The following is a 17,478-nucleotide window of genomic DNA, read 5'->3' as shown; positions in this document are numbered from 1 at the left end:
AACCGAGCACCAGCAGTTCTCTCCTCTCCTGCTATGGTCTACCTTCACACGGGGAGACGCAGAGGTGCGCCGACCGAATTAACATGCGAGTCAGTCACAAATGAGCTGTCAGGCAGATCATAATAGCTTACCAGGTCTGACCGATACAACGCTGTTATTGGATATTGGGGACGACTGACGAGTAAATAAATGACAATGGCCAACAGGGCTTGACAAATGATGAGCATAAAAGAATCTGACAGGCGATACAAGGAGCAGTACCCGGTCGTTTCAAGTAAAGGCCTCGCTGTGCAGTACATGTGGAAGCGAGACGGAGAGTATGAATAGGAGGACGTGCAAAACAAATGATGCGTTGTGGGTAAATCCTGTGCCTGGTAGTTAAAAGCACAGGGGCGTGTTGCTGAGGCAGACCAGAATGCAGCCTGTCAAGACTGAGGAGAATGGTGTGTGTGTATATATGGGAAACAGTTCAGACAAAAGATGATAAATAGTTAGAAGAAGCTTATGATTTGAAAGAAATGAACAAAAGAATGAAAAAAAAATGCATCCTTCATGCTACCATGTTGTACACTTACATGTTTACATTTAGTTAGGTTGTTGCCAAATATTTTTAATTTGAAACATTATTTCTCAGCAATGTGACTTCTTTTTGTTTTTATACAGCACAGCTGCAATTGTCAACATAATGTCACTTTTTTTTACAAACGGGCACTCAGAAGAGTGACCTCAAACGCTACTGACCGAGCTGGATGTTCCTGACCCAGACGCTCTGCTTGCTCTCCTTGAGGATCTTCTCGAAGTAGACGCCGGCGAAGCCGCTGGAGCAGCAGGCCACCAGCACGGCCACCAGCCCCACCACCTGAGAGCCCGAGCTCAACTGCTCCTTCTCCGGGGATGAGGGCGACTCAGAGGGCCACTGTGGTGTCACGCACACACACACACACACACACACACACACAGATTTGTAAACATGCACACACGTTTACATGGAGACAAAAAGATGGAGGGCAAGCAAACACACAAACAGATGCATGCATCAGTATACACACCCCCGTGGTACACGAAGACAAATTGTCTTTCTCTACATTGGCATTTACACTCTTGTTGCAATGTCGCATGACTGGTTTACTCAAGGATTGAGGGAAGTTTAGGGCTAATGGCTGACATAAAGACAACTAACCTGTACCAGCGCCACACCGCCCATGAGGATGAGCAGAGACAACCACTGGTAAACCCCCAGCTTCCTGCCCAGCATGGACACGGAGAACAGGGCCGTGGTCAGGATCTTCAGCTGGTAGGTCACCTGATCAGGCGAGAGGAAATGAGATATCAGGGGAAGGAGATGAGGAGAGGAGTCAGTTCATGGTAAGGCTTCCCTCTTGTCCTTTGGCCAATTCACCGGTCACCATTGTGACAAATATCAGATGGTATAATACTAGTCCCTCAGCGGGATTTTGTTCTTGAGGGCACAGAGATCAATTAGGCTCTCAGAATTGGAATAAGAATGTGTATCTATCCTACCCTCCCTGAAGTGGAAAAACTAGAATTCTATTTCGCCCCAATTAAACACAGAACAGACCAAACAACCTGCATTTCAGAGACAACATTCCAGGCAGTATTCCAAAATGTATACGTTCAAGAAAAACAGGTACAATTGAGGTACTACATGAAGGAGACATATCAATATCCTATGCAGCCACACCCCTGCCTTTAGACCTCATACTATATACTGTTTTGAACGGTTTCCCTAAATTGCTACATATATTCACTAAATGTAATCTCCACTCAGTGTTTTCTCCACCTGAGGAGAGAGGGGTCATCTTAGTGATGTGTACTATAAACAGAGTTTCTCTGATTAAAGTTCTGTAGATTTGTCATCCCTTTCTCATGGTCTGTCATCTGGTGACACATTCCGTGTTCCTTTACTGTGTTATAGGGGAACACTGGGGTAGGGCTACACGGTAACATCGATCCATGTGACGGTTCAATAAAGGGGGTTTTAAGGCGGGGATCACACTAGCCAGCGGCAAGCGTAACGCAACGCTCAGACCATAATAATAAATCCCAAACATTCTAAGTTCAATCTTTGTTGCTACGTTCTTAGACGAATCTGATTGGTCAAAATACCTAAACATTCTAAAACTGATTGTGATGAGCCGAGTTGCGCTTCAACTCCCAGTTTGCTCAACGCTAGCAGTACGCCAGCGTTGACACCGTTCCGCTGCCGAACCATAGAGAACAATAGGAAACCTGCAGCTTGCCGCTGGCTAGTGTGATCCCCGCCTAAATGTCTAACGTCTGAGGGCCACACCTGATAAGTGGCTGCATCCAGGTTGGAGAGAGCGACGTACAGTAGGTTGTTCTGTAACGTGTAGATTCCAGAGGGAATGGCCAGCTTCAAGGTCTCCACGGGTTTGTGTACAATCTCCTGCCTCAGCATGCTGTTCAGAGCACGGACACTGTAACCTGACACAGACAGATTATGGCATTTGCTGTATGACTGATAGGAAGGTCAAGGCAGTGTAATGGGATGATTAGGGGGATACGTCAACACTAGTCTACTGCTGTTCGACGATGATATCTAGATTTATGTTAAAGCTATTAATTAATGTATGCTATATAGTGAGTCTAAGCATTTGATTTTCCAAAAGTGCATAACATTTAACACCATTTTAAGTCTAAACCTCACTGCTGCTGTACTGTTGTCTTGTGCAAATATCTTGAAAAATATAGCACAGTTATGAGTATCCGTCTGTTTGTGAGTTGTCAGGCCTAATTTGTGTGTTACACTGGATGCCTGCCAAATGAAGATATGAAATGTGAAGGTCATCATCTACACCATTACACAGCATAAAAAAAATAAAAATCAACTTATCGTATCTGTTCCATACAATGACCCATCAACAACACTGAGAAGTGAACCAGCAGTTCTCAATCAATCCAACGACACAGTAAAAAAAAAAAATATGGCAGTTTATCATGCACAAACAGTTCCTGAGGGCCCTAGCACACAAATCATAAGGGTTTAACACTGTTGATTCTCCTTATCTTTAGTCTCCCTTGAAACGTCATCTCCTCATCTCAGTGATCTGAAATATAAGCTCTCTCCTCTGCACCCAGCCATCTGTAATTCGGTGCTATAACATTCACCTTGACAGTGTTTACTGTATCCTTGCTGTTGCAGGAACTCCCAACGGGGGTTTTGACGTCGTGGCCACCCACACCAAAGTCAACAAGCAGGGCCTTGTGCACTGTTCACTGTACATGCTCTTCTTCCAACTGACTGAATGGCACTAACCCTGCTATATTAGGGCATTCGGTAGTCTAGTGTGCAGTCTCTGCACTCTATCTACTCCACAGGAGAACTCATGAACTTTACACACACTTGTCCTCTTGCCTCATAATTAAATACACCAAGGCAGATTTCCAATACTCAAAGAGAACACTATATTATTCTATGCAAACATACTCTTATCTGCCATTAGTTCAAACCCAAAGACTGTCCATGCCCTTACACTCCAATTATGGATTTTCTCCAAATCATCAGATCTTCCATGAATGACCCAATTGGAAACACCCATCAATTATTTTGCACTGCAACCTTGTTTGTGATTTACACGCACTTAGACAAGATGGTAACATATCAGAATACTGAAAATACAAAACTCACTGTGCTCTTTGAAGACCAGCATGATACATGCAAGAATTTTCAACAATTCAGCAGTCACCACCGCTGAGGAGGCCAGGTATCGTGGACCATCTCCTTGCAGAGTGCGAGAGTAGCGCATGGTCAGCACCAGAGATGTGGTCTGAAACACCAGCACACCTAGAGACAGGTACTTCAGGTGGGTGGAAGCCATGGCACAGGGTCACAATTGTTCCGCTAGCAGTACTTTACTAGAGGGATGGTCGACTGCAGACAGAAGATACAAATAAAACAAACAGTTAAAACGACATCATTGACTACCTTAGAATGAAAAGGCTGTAAGACCTAATACTGACTGAGTGACAGAGAATATCTTCAAGACCGGCTAATAAAGAGGAAAGGCTGTTATTGATAGGATGCTACTATTAAAATACATTACAAAGAACCAAGGTCTAAGTATCAAATGTGTTTACGTATAACATTTGCTGCTATTGACAGTCTTACTAGACACCTAAACGCTAACTATTCTGATCATCAACGTGTCTCCCGGTAGGTTGATGTCCACCGACAGGGATTATTTTTTCCAGGAACCACTGCATTCACCCAGGTACCTCACTTGCCCACTATTAGCCACGTCATGATATTTTTTAGTGAATGGCATTCGCTATCAGTTGTCAAGGGGCAACATAACAGTCAACAGGTGCTGCACTACACAAATTGACACTGACATGTATTTATATTAAAAAAAAGTCAACGTGCAAGACAAGAACTAAAAGGGACTGACTGAAGTTGCTGCCAAAGAACAAATCTCCTCGAGCAACCATGGATCAAAGAACGTAAACAATACTATCGCTAGTACTTGTTAGCACCAATTAGGTTACACTTAATTTGCTATCATAACTCCTAACTTCTAGTTATGATATGTGTCTGGCTTGTGAAGCTGCACAAGCTAGTGGCCAACAGCACCAATACTCACCAAAGTCGATGGAAACTGGTGCAAGGGTCCGGAAGATATGCCAAATACAAAGTTGTCGCTAGCTATCAGCAGCGAACGTTGCCTGTCGTTTATTCAAACAATCGTCGATTCATTCTCACAGCCCTTACAAAAGCCTTCACCGCGACAGCTTGGTTTGCCTACACCTTAAACTTAAATTGAAAACAGGTTTTGCAAGTGACTTAAGTGTCACCAATATTCCAGCTAACGTTGGGTAACTGGAGCTAGGCAAGTTAGCCAGGGCCAGGCAACTAAAAGACACATTAAATCAATGCGCCCTCTTCATCGCAACCTTCGAACGAGCTTCAACAATTCTGCTGAAATGCATACCATGAAACGTCCATTTCTGTGACTATGACAGCACTAATACATCCCTTCCTAAATGAGTTATAACTTCAGACAAATCTCCAACTGTGGCACTTCCTGATTTTACATCAGCGTAGGGGACCGCCGCATTCAAAAGGAATAAGTTGTATATTGATGCACAACTACTGCCCACTACTGCCTCGGAGTTAAAAATATTCGCAAAAAAATGGTTGTTTATGCAAGTCTAGTAGCCTAGTTACAGAGAATAATGTGTTTACTAGTCGCGTATCATTCACTCCATTTTACCTCTTGAATTTTTAGATTGTGGGCTTATTTTTATCAAAATGAGCTCGTTTCCATCAGTTGGAAAAAACAGTCGCCCACAATTAAATTGCTAGTCTTTTGAGATATGGTAGCCTACAAATTTTAATTTGAGGCCCTACCTACCAGGTCAGAAATTTGAGATATGGTAGCCTATCCTAGGCTACAAAGTCGACATGTTTCTATGGAAGTGCAATAATAAGATATCTCAATATAAACTTTTTTTTTTTAAATGAATAAATACATAGGCCTAATTAAAATCTCTGACATCTATTGTCTCCAAATGTAGGTTTGGGGTAATTGAGAAATAGTAGAGGAATAACTTAGGTAGGCCTATTTGAAGTGAATCATTTAACACATTACTTTGATTATAAATTGTTGGATATTTGAACACAATTTGTCATAAGCCAGTGGCGACTGAGAACAAAGGGAAGTATTCATTTCGTCAGGTGGCACAAATGAATAATGCCACTGAGGGTGTAGTGGTTATAGGGAATGTGTGGTTGGTTCTCTGAGTGAAGAGACTATTCCATAGATATGATCCCTCTGCTTGTCAGGGTCGGTGGATAAACTTTAAGACACACCAACTTACCTGGTAAAGCCCACATTGAATGTATAAAGCTATGCTTATGTAGGTTAGACCAGCATCGCCAAGAGGATCAAAAGTTAGAAGTTGGAATGCACTAACGACCAAATCCTAAGGTGGGATAGAAGCGGCAGTAGGCTACAGTATTGTGCACCATAAACTGCCAAACCAGAGAGCAGCCATCCTTGCTAAGTGCGTATTTCCCAATACGATTACTGCTACCATGCCTTGAGAAGTAACAGCACATTTCCATGCCGCCAGCTGGGACTTAAGGAATGGCATTGGCAGCATACTGGCCAAGTAGGAGTCTACTTGGCGAGCCTCACACCAAGTCATAAACACCCGCCATAGGTAAGAGTAAATGGCCCTTGTAGATGTCGCACAGGCCTACTGCACTGTCTGCACCACAGACCGCAAGCCTAAGGCCAAGAGCATGTCTCTTACAGGGGCCAGGCCACCAACCTGAGCTCTACCAGTGGAAGAAGTACCTGCTCGCCTAAGATAACAGGTCTTTCCGTAGAGGGAGCTCTCACAGCGGACCGTCCAACAGGGTTGTATTGCTGAAAACAGAATCGATCTCATCTGCTCCACCTGCACCCTGTATAGGACAGGCTGGAGGAGAGTAAATGGCTGAAAGGCCTACAGTAGAGCCTCGGACCATGGCTGCCTGCGCCACAGCTTCCCAAACCAGGGATGATCATGGACCATCATCCCTCGGGGAGAAGAAGAGCTGACAAAGAGTGAACTCCCTGGTCATGAACACGTCGACCTCTGCCCTGCTGATGTGAGACCAGATCTCCTCGTCCATCTGGGGGGTGAAGTCTCCACTCTCTCCTGGGTTTACTTTGGACACAATGTCTGCTGCAGACTTCAGAATAACTACCACCTTGGTATGGGGTTGAGGGCCCAAGCTCAGCAGACACCTCTGCATGTGCATGAAGGTAATTGGGGCACCTGCTGCACTGTAGTCACCATTAGGCCCATGGGGTGAAGGCAGAGCCTTCAATCGACCCGAGACTGCAGCCAACAGTGGCTGAGGCATAGTTATGACAAAAGCAGATGCCAACTAGGTGCATTTTACTCAAAAGAACCACTTATATTCTATCAATGCAGACCACCCCAAGAGATGTAGTGAAATATGCACACCATAATCATGGTTATGTGCTGCATGGTTTTTGATCAACATGGATTGAGATAATAATCCTTATGAAAACCTTAATTTCATCCTCCTTTATATAACACAGCGAGCTGGTCCAGCGGCTGTACGTTTGGTAGTGAAATTAGAACCCTGGGAGTTATCTCACTTGCTAGCATACTCCCTAATTTATTACATTTATGGCAATTGTGCAAATACTATATATAATAATGCAAATTGCCCAACATATTCAAGTTAGCACCCGACAGTTCCTACATGCTAGGGACGCATACTATACATTTCTAACAAACTTTGGTGTACTCAAAATTGCTGGGTACACAATGGGCCTGTATGGACTGGCAAGTACTTTGTAGACTGTATTACTATACTGGATGCTCCAAGCCATTTCCAAAGGCCTTTCACAAACCAGTTTCAAAAAGGTGTCACTATCTTACTTACTTAATTAAATTTTATTTGTTCAATATGTATCAAAGTTATGAAGAATGTACCAAAAGAAAATGAGATGCTTGGGTAGATCCTAACAACTTTATTTGTTGATTCAAATATAAACGAATCATTTCCTCGCTTGGTCACTTTGGACTTGTCCATTATTCACAAGGTTCATCAACTGCTGTACCAACGGGAGAGATCTACTTCATATAAGACATACACATTTATATAGCTTTATATATATACCGTATATATTTGGTTAACAAGGTTCATTGAACATTTTTAAAAAGTTTATTTACAACATAAAAAAAAGCCTTGCATAATATTTAAGTGAAAACACCATGCTCTTTGAGCCCTGCTGATTCGATCATGGGGTTGAGGGACCAAGGGTCCTAAAGGCACACAGAGATACAAGTCAGCACACTTTGACACCTTTAAAGCAAACAAGCATAAGTGCCACAGAGAGAATTTGTAGGGGTCACTTGAGTTTCATTTACCCACATGACATTCAAGGCATCTGATTTGACCTACTCAGAGCAAAACTGGAAATAAAATATGCCACGTATAAAACAATAAGACTAGAAAATGTAATGCTTTCCTCTCACACATTCTTCTGTTCTGTTTCGCTGATTGGGGTCTGCAGAGTTAAGACAGTCCCCTGTGTACCGTATGTGTGTATGATTTTATTTTTCCTATAGTGATAAGTTTGCCTTGACAAAAGTGTGTGTTAGCTTTGGGTAGGTACAATTTAACACTGACCCTCTGGTTTGTTAAAAAAATAAAAAAATAACCACATAAAACATAACAAATCATTCAAATCAGCCTCAAGAAAAAACAAAAAAATACGTGTAGAAACTACAGTAACTTTTTTGGGTTGTATCTTCAGGATTTTGGTTGTTTATGCCCATTTGGTCTACAGGATGTTGGTGTGCTGTGCTGTGCAAAGAAGAAAAACTGATTGTACAGTGTCATGATGACAAACTCCAAAAAGCATACACCATGAGGCATAAGAACTCCCCATAATACAAATAAATCTCTAAGCACAATATCTTTTTTTTTCTTTCAAAAAAAAAAAAAAAAAAAAATTCAAAGAATCTCAAATAGGTGTACAAGATAGTGGATGACCATAGAAGACTACTTGATTTGGGAAAATAACCATAATTTCAGAAATTAAGAAAATTAAGAAACAGTTTAAACCGATGAGAACAATAACATGACAGTATACAGGTAAAACAGTAACAGTAATTACAATAATGGTGTTCGTAAAAAGGCACTGTGCCTTTGGCATAAACTGTCGTGGGACAATACTAACATGGCTACCGTTGCTTCCAGTTGTCTCAACTTACATTTCCTTACCTCCAGCTTCCAGAATTTCATAATCTTGTTAACATATTCACTAATACTTTAATAAGCCAATTGCAAATCAATCAATCAATTTGAAAAATACAATCACATGATACATTATCACTGCCAAATCAAGAACTAATTTCTCCATTATTAAGTTTTGATGACTTTAGTGCCAATTGAACATAGGTACTGGTAGCCATACCTTCCTGTTACCCCACCTCTCTAAAGCACAGGCTGTACAAAAAAAACACAGTAACAGAGATACCAGGCCATTTTAGAGACACTTATAAAGACAGGAAACGTGAAGTTCAAACGATTTACACCACAGTTGAGCTTAGAACCACCCCTTCCACAGCTGTGCCTGTGTGCTGTGCTCTTTGTGTGCATTTGTCTTTCTCGTGGTTGCTCTTTTGAGCAAAAATCTGAATTCATCTTAGACAAAACCACAAATCACCATACAGATTCCATCTGCTGAGAACAGTAAAAGGCAGTTTAAGCTTCAAGATAACATCTCTCCTAAAGCAGATTGACCCATCATACAACAAAAAAGACACATCATCATTAAATTAACAATAACCTGGTACACAAGGAAGCACTAGCAACATTTGACTTATAGACAAAAAACGATGATGAAAGAAAAGCTTTCGTTGACCAAATATCCTTCAAAATGTATAAAGCACAAGTTTAAGAAGAAGAAGAAAAACAGCCCAACAAGGGCAGCAGAAAGTGTCCCTTGTTTTGGTGGCCACAGTTATATCACTGTCCGTAGATGACACAATAATCTCCTTTTGATCGTGGCCACAACATGGATTTCCAAGCATCATCCATCCGTTAAGGTCATTAGTTTCAGCCTTCATTAGTCCTGACTCCTTTTCGATGATTGTTTATGCTGTCCCACAGGCCTGGACTTGTTGGACCTGGCTGAACTGACGAGACGTGTTCTAATCCTAGCTGGTTATACTGGATATAATTTCTTTCATTTTACTTGGGCACAACAAGCAGTATTAGAAGAAGAGATTCAGTAACTACATATACACACGCACATACACACACCCTACCAAATACTGAAGTGCATAGCAATAAAAGCATCACAAATAGACATAAGAGGAGACAGTAACTAGTGGATATGAGATTAAGACAAAGGAATTTTCTTTAAAAAAAAAAAAGAAAAGGAAAAAAAAAAAAACGACCAAAAAAGGAAAACACTGTAGCTTCCACCAGCGAGCTCAGCTGACGCGAGCTAAGCCGAGCGGCGCACGCGCGAGGTCTGCAGTCTGGAGTCTCAGGCGTAGATGCTGCTCCGCTGCGGCTGCTGGGCCTGCGGCGTCTGCGGCTGCGCGGGCGGCTGCAGCTGCGCCTGCTCTGGAATGTGTGTGTGGCAGGGCGGGGCGAGCGCGTGCACGTTCCCCAGCGGCGTGGGGCTGGTGGTGACGTCCGACCAGTCCGAGTTGGAGTGGGGCGAGGACGAGGACCAGGGGTCGGGCGACTCGGGCGACGGGGTGAGGTAGGGGTGCTCGCTGGCCGGCTGCGTGGGGTGCCCGGGCGTGGTGCCCTCCGAGCCGGTGGTGGCGTAGCTGTGCTGCGACGGCGGCGTGGGGTACTTATCCACGGGGCTCTGCAGCGGCTGGTACGGAGGCAGCTGGCGGCCCTGGCCCTCGACCATGCCCATGGGCATCGTGTGGCTGTGCGAGTGGGCGTGGGAGAGCTGGTGGGCCATGCCGTGCGACATCCCCACGTCGGGCATCGGGTACATCTGGGTGCAGTGCAGGTGGGCAGAGCCCTGTTGGGGGTGGCCCTGGCCCTGGCCCTGCATCTGCCCGGGCATCTGCGGCTGCTTCAGCATGGCCTGACCCCCGCCGGGCATCATCTGGAAGGTGACGATGGGCGGCAGCTGCTCGCGGCTCATGGTGATGTTCATGGGCGTGAGCAGGCCCGGGCTGTGGTGCTGGGACATGCCGTGGTGCGAGGCGCCCATCTGGTGGGGCATGGTGCCGAACATGGCGCCCCCGCCGCCGTAGCCTCCGCCGCCTCCGTGCTTGCCCATGGCCACCCACTGCTGCGGGCTGGCCAGCATGTGGCTGACGGGGGGCAGCAGCTGGCGCGGCGTGGGGCTGCTCAGCAGCGGCGGCGACGTGGCGGCTCCGGACGCCGCCGCGGCCGCGTCTCCGGCGTACGAGTGCGGCGACTCCAGCGAGTCCACGGGCGACATGGTGACCGAGCTCTCCGACAAGCCGGGGCCCTTGGCATTGGCGGCGGCAGCGGCAGCAGCAGCAGCAGCAGCGGCGGCATTACTCCCTATTCCTCCTCCTGCGCCTCCTCCTGCTCCCACGGGCACGGCTCCTCCTCCTGCAGGCCCTTCCCCGCCGGCCGGCTTCTTCCTCCTCTTGGCCTTCATGTCCTTCAGCTCCTTGGGTCCTCCGCCGCTGCCCGGTCCTCCGGCGCCCCCGCTCACCTTGGCGCCGGCTCCCCTCCGGTTCTTCTTGCCCTGCGGGCCGGGCCGCATGCCCATGAAGCCTCCCGGTCCTCCGGCGCCCCCGCACACCATGGAGGAGTGTCCTCCTCCGTTGCCGCCGCCCAGGTGGTTGGGGCCGGCGTGTGGGCTGTGCACCAGGTTGTACTGGTCCAGCAGGCGCACGATGTCGTGGTGCATGCGCTCCTGGGCCGTGTCGCGCGGCAGCCGGTCCAGGTGGTCGGTGATGTCGCGGTTGGAGTAGTGGTCGAGGAGCACCTGGGCCGCCTCGAAGCTGCCCTCCCGCGCCGCCAGGAACAGAGGAGTCTCCTCCTAAGAGATAGCACACAGAGATAGGGAGGGAGACAGAAAAGAAGGAAAGAAAGAAAGAAAGAAAGAAAGAGAGAGACGAGAGAGAGAGAGATAGAAAGAGAGAGAGAGAGACATGTAAAAATGTTGATGACGTTTGTATGTTTTTTTTTAATTATTATTTCTGTGAATGCTTGCACAGGATTTGTTATGCCAATAAAGCATATTTGAATTGAACTGAACTAAACACATGAGTGCCTGAGATCACAGTTGGAGCTTTGTGGTACCTGCAGGCAAGCGTCCTCCCTGTTTGTGAAATTGCGTCTGACTTTGCTCATGCAGCTGACTTCTAAAGTGGAGGGCATGTTGCCAAGAACACTACCTCGCTCGGTTTAAAAATGGAACACAATCACAGGAGAGCTCTATAAACCACCCATTTCTTGACATTATGTCTGAAAATGCCGTGGACACGGTCTCTTTGACTGACTCAGCAGCTAGAAAGCACAGGCTTGCCGATTAAGGTATGCTGCTCCACAGAAATTCTGACTGGTGGATAAAAAACGACACCCCATAAAGCCCTCTAGGATATTTTTGGAAAACTTTTTTTTATACATTTCTCCAGGTTTCTTTTGGAAAACTGCTGAGTAATCAGCAGTTTCTTTACGGAGGCAAGCACGGACCTCTGCACATTTTTGCTGCCGTAAATATATCATAGACCTGTAGTAAAACAAAGACACCCGACAGGGGAGTGAGAGCAGCGTTCAGTGTGGACCTGCAAGCTCATGCGATCTGAAGAAGGCCGTTGGCCGAAACGTTACCGCAATAAATAGTCTGTCTAAACTCGGAGTGTGCGGCATCTCTCTCTCTCCTTACTACGTTTATTACAGTTGCCTGCACCTCATTTTTTGGTGTGCGTCTACACCTCTTTTTCATAGTCTGGACCTGCAAGCTCACCTTGTTGTCCTGCATGTCTCGATTGGCTCCGTTTTTCAGCAACACCAGGACGGCCTCGACGTTGTTGACTGCGGCTGCCCAGTGCAGAGCTGACTTGCCTGAAAATGACACAGAGGGACAACACACGTCAGGGTGCTGACCAAGATAGCAGCCAGGAAAAGAGAAGAACAGAGAAAGAAAAAAAGAGACAGAAAGAGAGAGAGAGAGAGGAAAAGAGAAAGAAAAGAGAGAGAAACAGAAAGAAAAAGAGAGACACAGGAAGAGAGAGAGGAACAGAGAAAGAAAAAAGAGAGAGACAAACAGAAAAAGAGAGAAACACACACACACACACACACACACACACACACACACACACACACACACACACACACACACACACACACACACACACACACACACACACACACACACACACACACACACACACACACACACACATACAGACAGGAAGTATAGTTTACCATGATCATCGACAGCATTGACGTCTGCGTGGCAGTGCACCAGTTCCTCTACCATGCCCTCCACGGCAAGACGTGCAGCCAAGATGAGTGGTGTGGTGCCATCGTTCATGCGGGAATCGAGCTCAGTCGCACGGTTCCGGATCAGGATCTGGACAGAGGAAATACACCAATCACATATACTGCCCTACAAAGCAAAGAGGCAGTAACTACGCAGAGTGCAAACTGAAAAAAAAAATGACCTTGAAGTTATCCTGTTGTCTAGCCTAAGTAGTTGTAGGTGGATTATTGTACATGTGGAGGTTTTGTTAGCTTACATTAGCTTATTTTTGGTACATTTCAATCAACGTGGAGAGGGCATTACCAGAGTACTACAATAGACTACCAGCTTGAAACCCCCTTTGTTCACTCCAAACTCATATCTCTCTATGCAGTTGACTACATCTGAAAGCCTGACATGCCTCTGGCATGAAGGAAATCAACCACGAAGCTGCATTTCTCAGTCACAACTAGTCAAAGAGAGAAGCAAACTAATAGCCAAAATAAGCACAAGTAAAGGTCCAAGAGGAGGAGTCTAGAGAAGGGCTGGGTGAAGGCTTCACACAACATTTGAAAATCATTAAATTATTGAAAGAATATTAAAACGATGTAATGGCCCCAGCCATGGCGCGACTGGCTGGGGCACCTGCACCGCACGCCGGCGACCCGGGTTGGATTCCCGCCCCGTGGTCCTTTCCGGATCCCACCCCGACGCTCTCTCCCACTCACTTCCTGTCTCTCTCAACTGTCCTATCATTAAAGGCATAAAAGCCCAAAAAATATACTTAAAAAAAAAAAAAAAAACATGTAATACTCTTATTGAGCCATTTACAGTTTTAACATGCATTTCTGCACTTAATCCTGTATCCATTGTGCTCTTTTTTGTTCCTCTGTCCAATGTATGGTTTTGCTTGGGCACAGCATGGGTGGAAGGCCAAACCATCTTTACTACTATATTCAATGAATGAAGTTAATCTGTCTTGGTTTATAAACCAGCAGGGTTCTTACACATTTCCACCAGAGAATTTCCATGACTTTTCCATTATTTTTTCACAAATTTCCATGACCTTCTATTTCTCAAAACCTCTCATCAACTAGTGCTACATTAATAATAGATATGACGCGTGAGATAACTGGATGGTTACCTAGAAGAAATGCTCTCAAAACGTAAAAGTTTGCCAATCGGTTGTGACACAAGTGTGAGACATGACCTGCCCAAATGAGATATGTTTCTGAGTTGAATTGGGTGAAGCAAATTTCCATGACTTTTCCAAAACTTTTGGGGTGTTTTTTGCTTTCCAAAACCTTTCCAGGCCTGGAAATTGGCATTTTCAAATTCCATAACTTTTCCAGGTTTTTTAAAAACGTATGAACCCTGAACCAGGAGCAGGGCAGCTGCCTCTCACCTGGAACACTCCCTGGGCATCAGCGGCCACGGCGGCATGCAGCGGCGTGCGGCCCATGTTGTCGTGAGCGTTGGGGTCGGCGCCGGCGTCCAGCAGCCTCTTGGCGGCGTCGGCCCGTGCGTAGCGGGCGGCCAGGTGCAGGGCGGTCTCCCCGGTGCGGTCCGTCTGCGCCATGAGCGTGGCGCCCTGGGCGATCAGGTCGCTGATGACGTTGGAGCCGGCCTCGTCGGCGCCGCTCTCCTCCTCCTCGTCCAGCACGCTGCTGCACTCCACGCCGCTGCTACGCAACGACGCCAGCATCAGAGGCGTGAAGCCGTCTGGAGGAGAGACACAGGGACCAAATCAGAAACTGACATGACTCTGAAACCACTTTGATTTCTGGGGGGGGGGGGGGGGGGTTTGTTCATTTTTTTCCCTTTGAAACTGCTTTTGTTTCTGCTTTTGCTTTATTTTGACTTCTGTAGAATGATTTTTACTTCTTTAGTGTTGAGAAAAGGGTTATAGAAATGTAACTCATAACTACCATTATTATCAGTATTATTATTATTATGATCATTATAGATATAAACATAATATAATATATAATATGAATGTGCAGAATTGCTCCAGTGCCTCTCTTAGGAGATCTATCCAACTCCTGTCATCCACATATCTGGGTACCTGCTTACATGCTACAGGGTAAGCAGCCGTACGGGATCGTCACAGTACCTGGTCCTTTGACGTTGACATCCAAGCAGTCCATGTCCAGGTCAGCCTGCGGGGGTGTGAGGGTGATGTCCGCAGCCTTGCGGTGCTGCAGCGTCCACTCCCTTCTGTCCACTGCACCGTCCATAGGCAGAAGAGGCTTGTCCTCCATCTGAGGAGTGGTCATCTATGGAAAGGAGAAAGAGACAGAGAGGGGTCAGACAGGGAGGCAGCTATTTTTAGGTGTATATGACTACAGGTTTGGGGGGGTGGGGGGGTGGAGTATAAAGTGAGGTCAGTTATAGAGGTAACCATCCTGGGGTGTGCAGCACACACAGCTATTGTCTGAAGTGGACGTGGCAGAGATGGTGTGAAGGCTAAGGACCTTTACTAGCATGCAGTAGTCAGAAAAAGTCATGGGCTCGATTTCTGGCTGACACTGTTGTGCCCTCGAGCTAAAAACTGAACCCCAGGTTGCTCCAAGGAGACTGGCCCCTGCACTTAGTGACTTGAAGTTGTTTTGGATAAAAGAGTTAGCTACATGCATTAGTCACTAATCAAGAGCAGACTGGTGTGAGAGACGCACCCTGGGCTTCTTGGGCGGATGCTCCTCCTCTGACCAGCACTGGCCCTGGTTGCCGTCCAACAGACTTCCATCCTGGGGCTTCTGCATGTTCCTGCAGAGGGGAGTTGTAGGAGACAGAAGACGCAATTAGAAAAGCAAGGATGGTCACTGGTGATGTAATAGTCCTCCTGTGTGTGTGTGTGTGTGTGTGTGTGTGTGTGTGTGTCATGACATCACTCTAAAGTTGACCCTGAGTTTGGGATTTAACATATACTGTATGTATATACTGTACCACTAAATGAATCAAAATAAGCACCACGCAACAAATCTATATTGTGTTTGCTAGCGTATGTATGCGTGTCTGTCCACATAAGAGATCTTTTCCAAAACGCTATAAATCCATTTTTTAAAACATTAAAAAGTCATGTTGTTTAATTGTGTCTTTCAGGTAATATCAATAAAAATGCAGTTGTTTTGTTTTGATAAATCAACTACACACAACCCAATACAGTTCCACTAAAAGTACTTGGAAAACAACATTTTACAAAATGAAAATCGAAAAATGAAAATTCATTAAAATGGTGGATATCGCGTTTTTGGAAAAGAACATATGTAAGTGTGTACTGACAGGTGAGTGTGTGTTTCTGCCAGACCCTGAAACTCACTTGAGGCTGAAGTCGTCCTGGCCGACGGGCTCGCGGCGCTTGCTGTTGTTGTTGGCCAGGAAGCCGTCGGGCAGCCACAGGATGCCGTGCTTGCGCTTCCTCTTGGCCGCCAGGACGCCCAGCACCAGGATGACCAGGATGATGGCCGCCGCCACCGCGCACAGGTACAGCCACTGCGGCGGGTGGGCCGACGGTGTGTGATCACCTGGGGGACGAGACGAGACGAGACGAGACGACGTGAGAACACGTGGAATATGACTCAGCACACTTACCAGCCAACATGACTTGAAGGGAAAATAAAAGAGAACGGTCCTCTTGTATAGTTTTGAAAGCAATGACTAAGGAACAGCTAAGGAAAAGACTTACTGTCGACTTGTACGACGGGGTAGAACAGGCCGGATTTGAGGTACTCCGCCGCTATGAAGGAGGCGGCCAGGTCCGTGCTGGTGAAGCACTCCTTGGAGTTCTGCGCGCACTGCCGGTTGTCGATCTCTAGGAACACCTTGGAGCTGCAGGAAAAAGACCAGACGGACAGGTTAGCTTTCCGACGACACGGGAAAAACCACAACATCATGCGCCACCACGTCACAGCTTAGAGAACACGTGCTAGAGATAGTTCTTGGTGATGAGTGGCGTGTGTGTGTGTATGTGTGTGTGTGTGTGTGTGTGTGTGGGGGGGGGGTGATCATACCCGATGGCGTCCTTGGTAACCTCCCTCTTGCCACGCTGCTTCGCCCGGCCGCCGTCGTCCGGCTTGTCGTCGCCGTAGTACGGGAAGATCATGGAGTTTTCCTGGTCGTCCAGCTTGACGCGCACGTTGGTGCGGAGCAAGGTGCTGAGCGTGCGCAGGAAGCCCTTGAGGTCGCGCTTGAGCTCGTCGGGCTGCAGCAGCACCACGATCACCAGCGTGCCGTCCGCCAGCTTGGGCGGGACGTCCTCCGCGCAGTCCAGGCCGTCCCAGCCGCACGCCTCCGTGTTGCAGCCCTGGTTGCAGTAGCCGTTGGCATAGTGATCCTTGCAGTAGTCGTCATACCTGGGAGCGATACGAGAGAGGACATAAGAGGGACAAAAAGAGATTAGAGAAACGGAAGGGAGAGGCGTAATAACAAAAGGGGCAACCAAATAAATACGAGGGAGAACAGAAAGAGTAGTAAAGAAATACAC

At 46.5% G+C, this 17,478-nt stretch overlaps 2 protein-coding genes across 3 annotated transcripts in view; both read right to left on the bottom strand.

The window, feature by feature from the left end:
* Positions 1-5,099, bottom strand: part of slc35a3a (solute carrier family 35 member A3a) — an 8,958-nt gene extending 3,859 nt beyond the window's left edge. The window contains exons 1-5 of one of the 2 annotated variants that reach the window (XM_062555957.1): positions 4,623-5,099; positions 3,671-3,913; positions 2,312-2,466; positions 1,181-1,303; positions 742-916 (exon numbers count right to left, since the gene is read on the bottom strand). In XM_062555957.1, the coding sequence (XP_062411941.1) occupies positions 742-916; positions 1,181-1,303; positions 2,312-2,466; positions 3,671-3,860 (643 nt within the window). In that variant the 5' untranslated portion in view covers positions 3,861-3,913; positions 4,623-5,099. Of the gene's footprint in view, positions 1-741; positions 917-1,180; positions 1,304-2,311; positions 2,467-3,670; positions 3,914-4,002; positions 4,134-4,622 lie in introns of those variants that run through there. The other variant, XM_062555958.1, reaches the window with a different exon arrangement.
* Positions 5,100-7,520: 2,421 nt separating this feature from the next.
* The window catches only part of notch2 (notch receptor 2), a 51,776-nt gene continuing 41,818 nt past the window's right edge, over positions 7,521-17,478 (bottom strand). Inside the window, exons 26-34 of the mRNA XM_062556735.1 lie at positions 17,006-17,347; positions 16,681-16,823; positions 16,315-16,519; positions 15,671-15,761; positions 15,109-15,271; positions 14,401-14,717; positions 12,959-13,106; positions 12,498-12,595; positions 7,521-11,567 (exon numbers count right to left, since the gene is read on the bottom strand). Of these exons, the coding sequence (XP_062412719.1) occupies positions 10,068-11,567; positions 12,498-12,595; positions 12,959-13,106; positions 14,401-14,717; positions 15,109-15,271; positions 15,671-15,761; positions 16,315-16,519; positions 16,681-16,823; positions 17,006-17,347 (3,007 nt within the window). The 3' untranslated portion in view covers positions 7,521-10,067. The remainder of the gene's footprint in view (positions 11,568-12,497; positions 12,596-12,958; positions 13,107-14,400; positions 14,718-15,108; positions 15,272-15,670; positions 15,762-16,314; positions 16,520-16,680; positions 16,824-17,005; positions 17,348-17,478) is intronic.

This window comes from Sardina pilchardus, chromosome 15 (genome assembly GCF_963854185.1).
Source record: "Sardina pilchardus chromosome 15, fSarPil1.1, whole genome shotgun sequence".
Taxonomy (NCBI): domain Eukaryota; kingdom Metazoa; phylum Chordata; class Actinopteri; order Clupeiformes; family Clupeidae; genus Sardina; species Sardina pilchardus.
The sequence above is the reverse complement of the archived record's forward strand: the minus strand, read 5'-3'. Positions and strand labels throughout refer to the sequence as shown.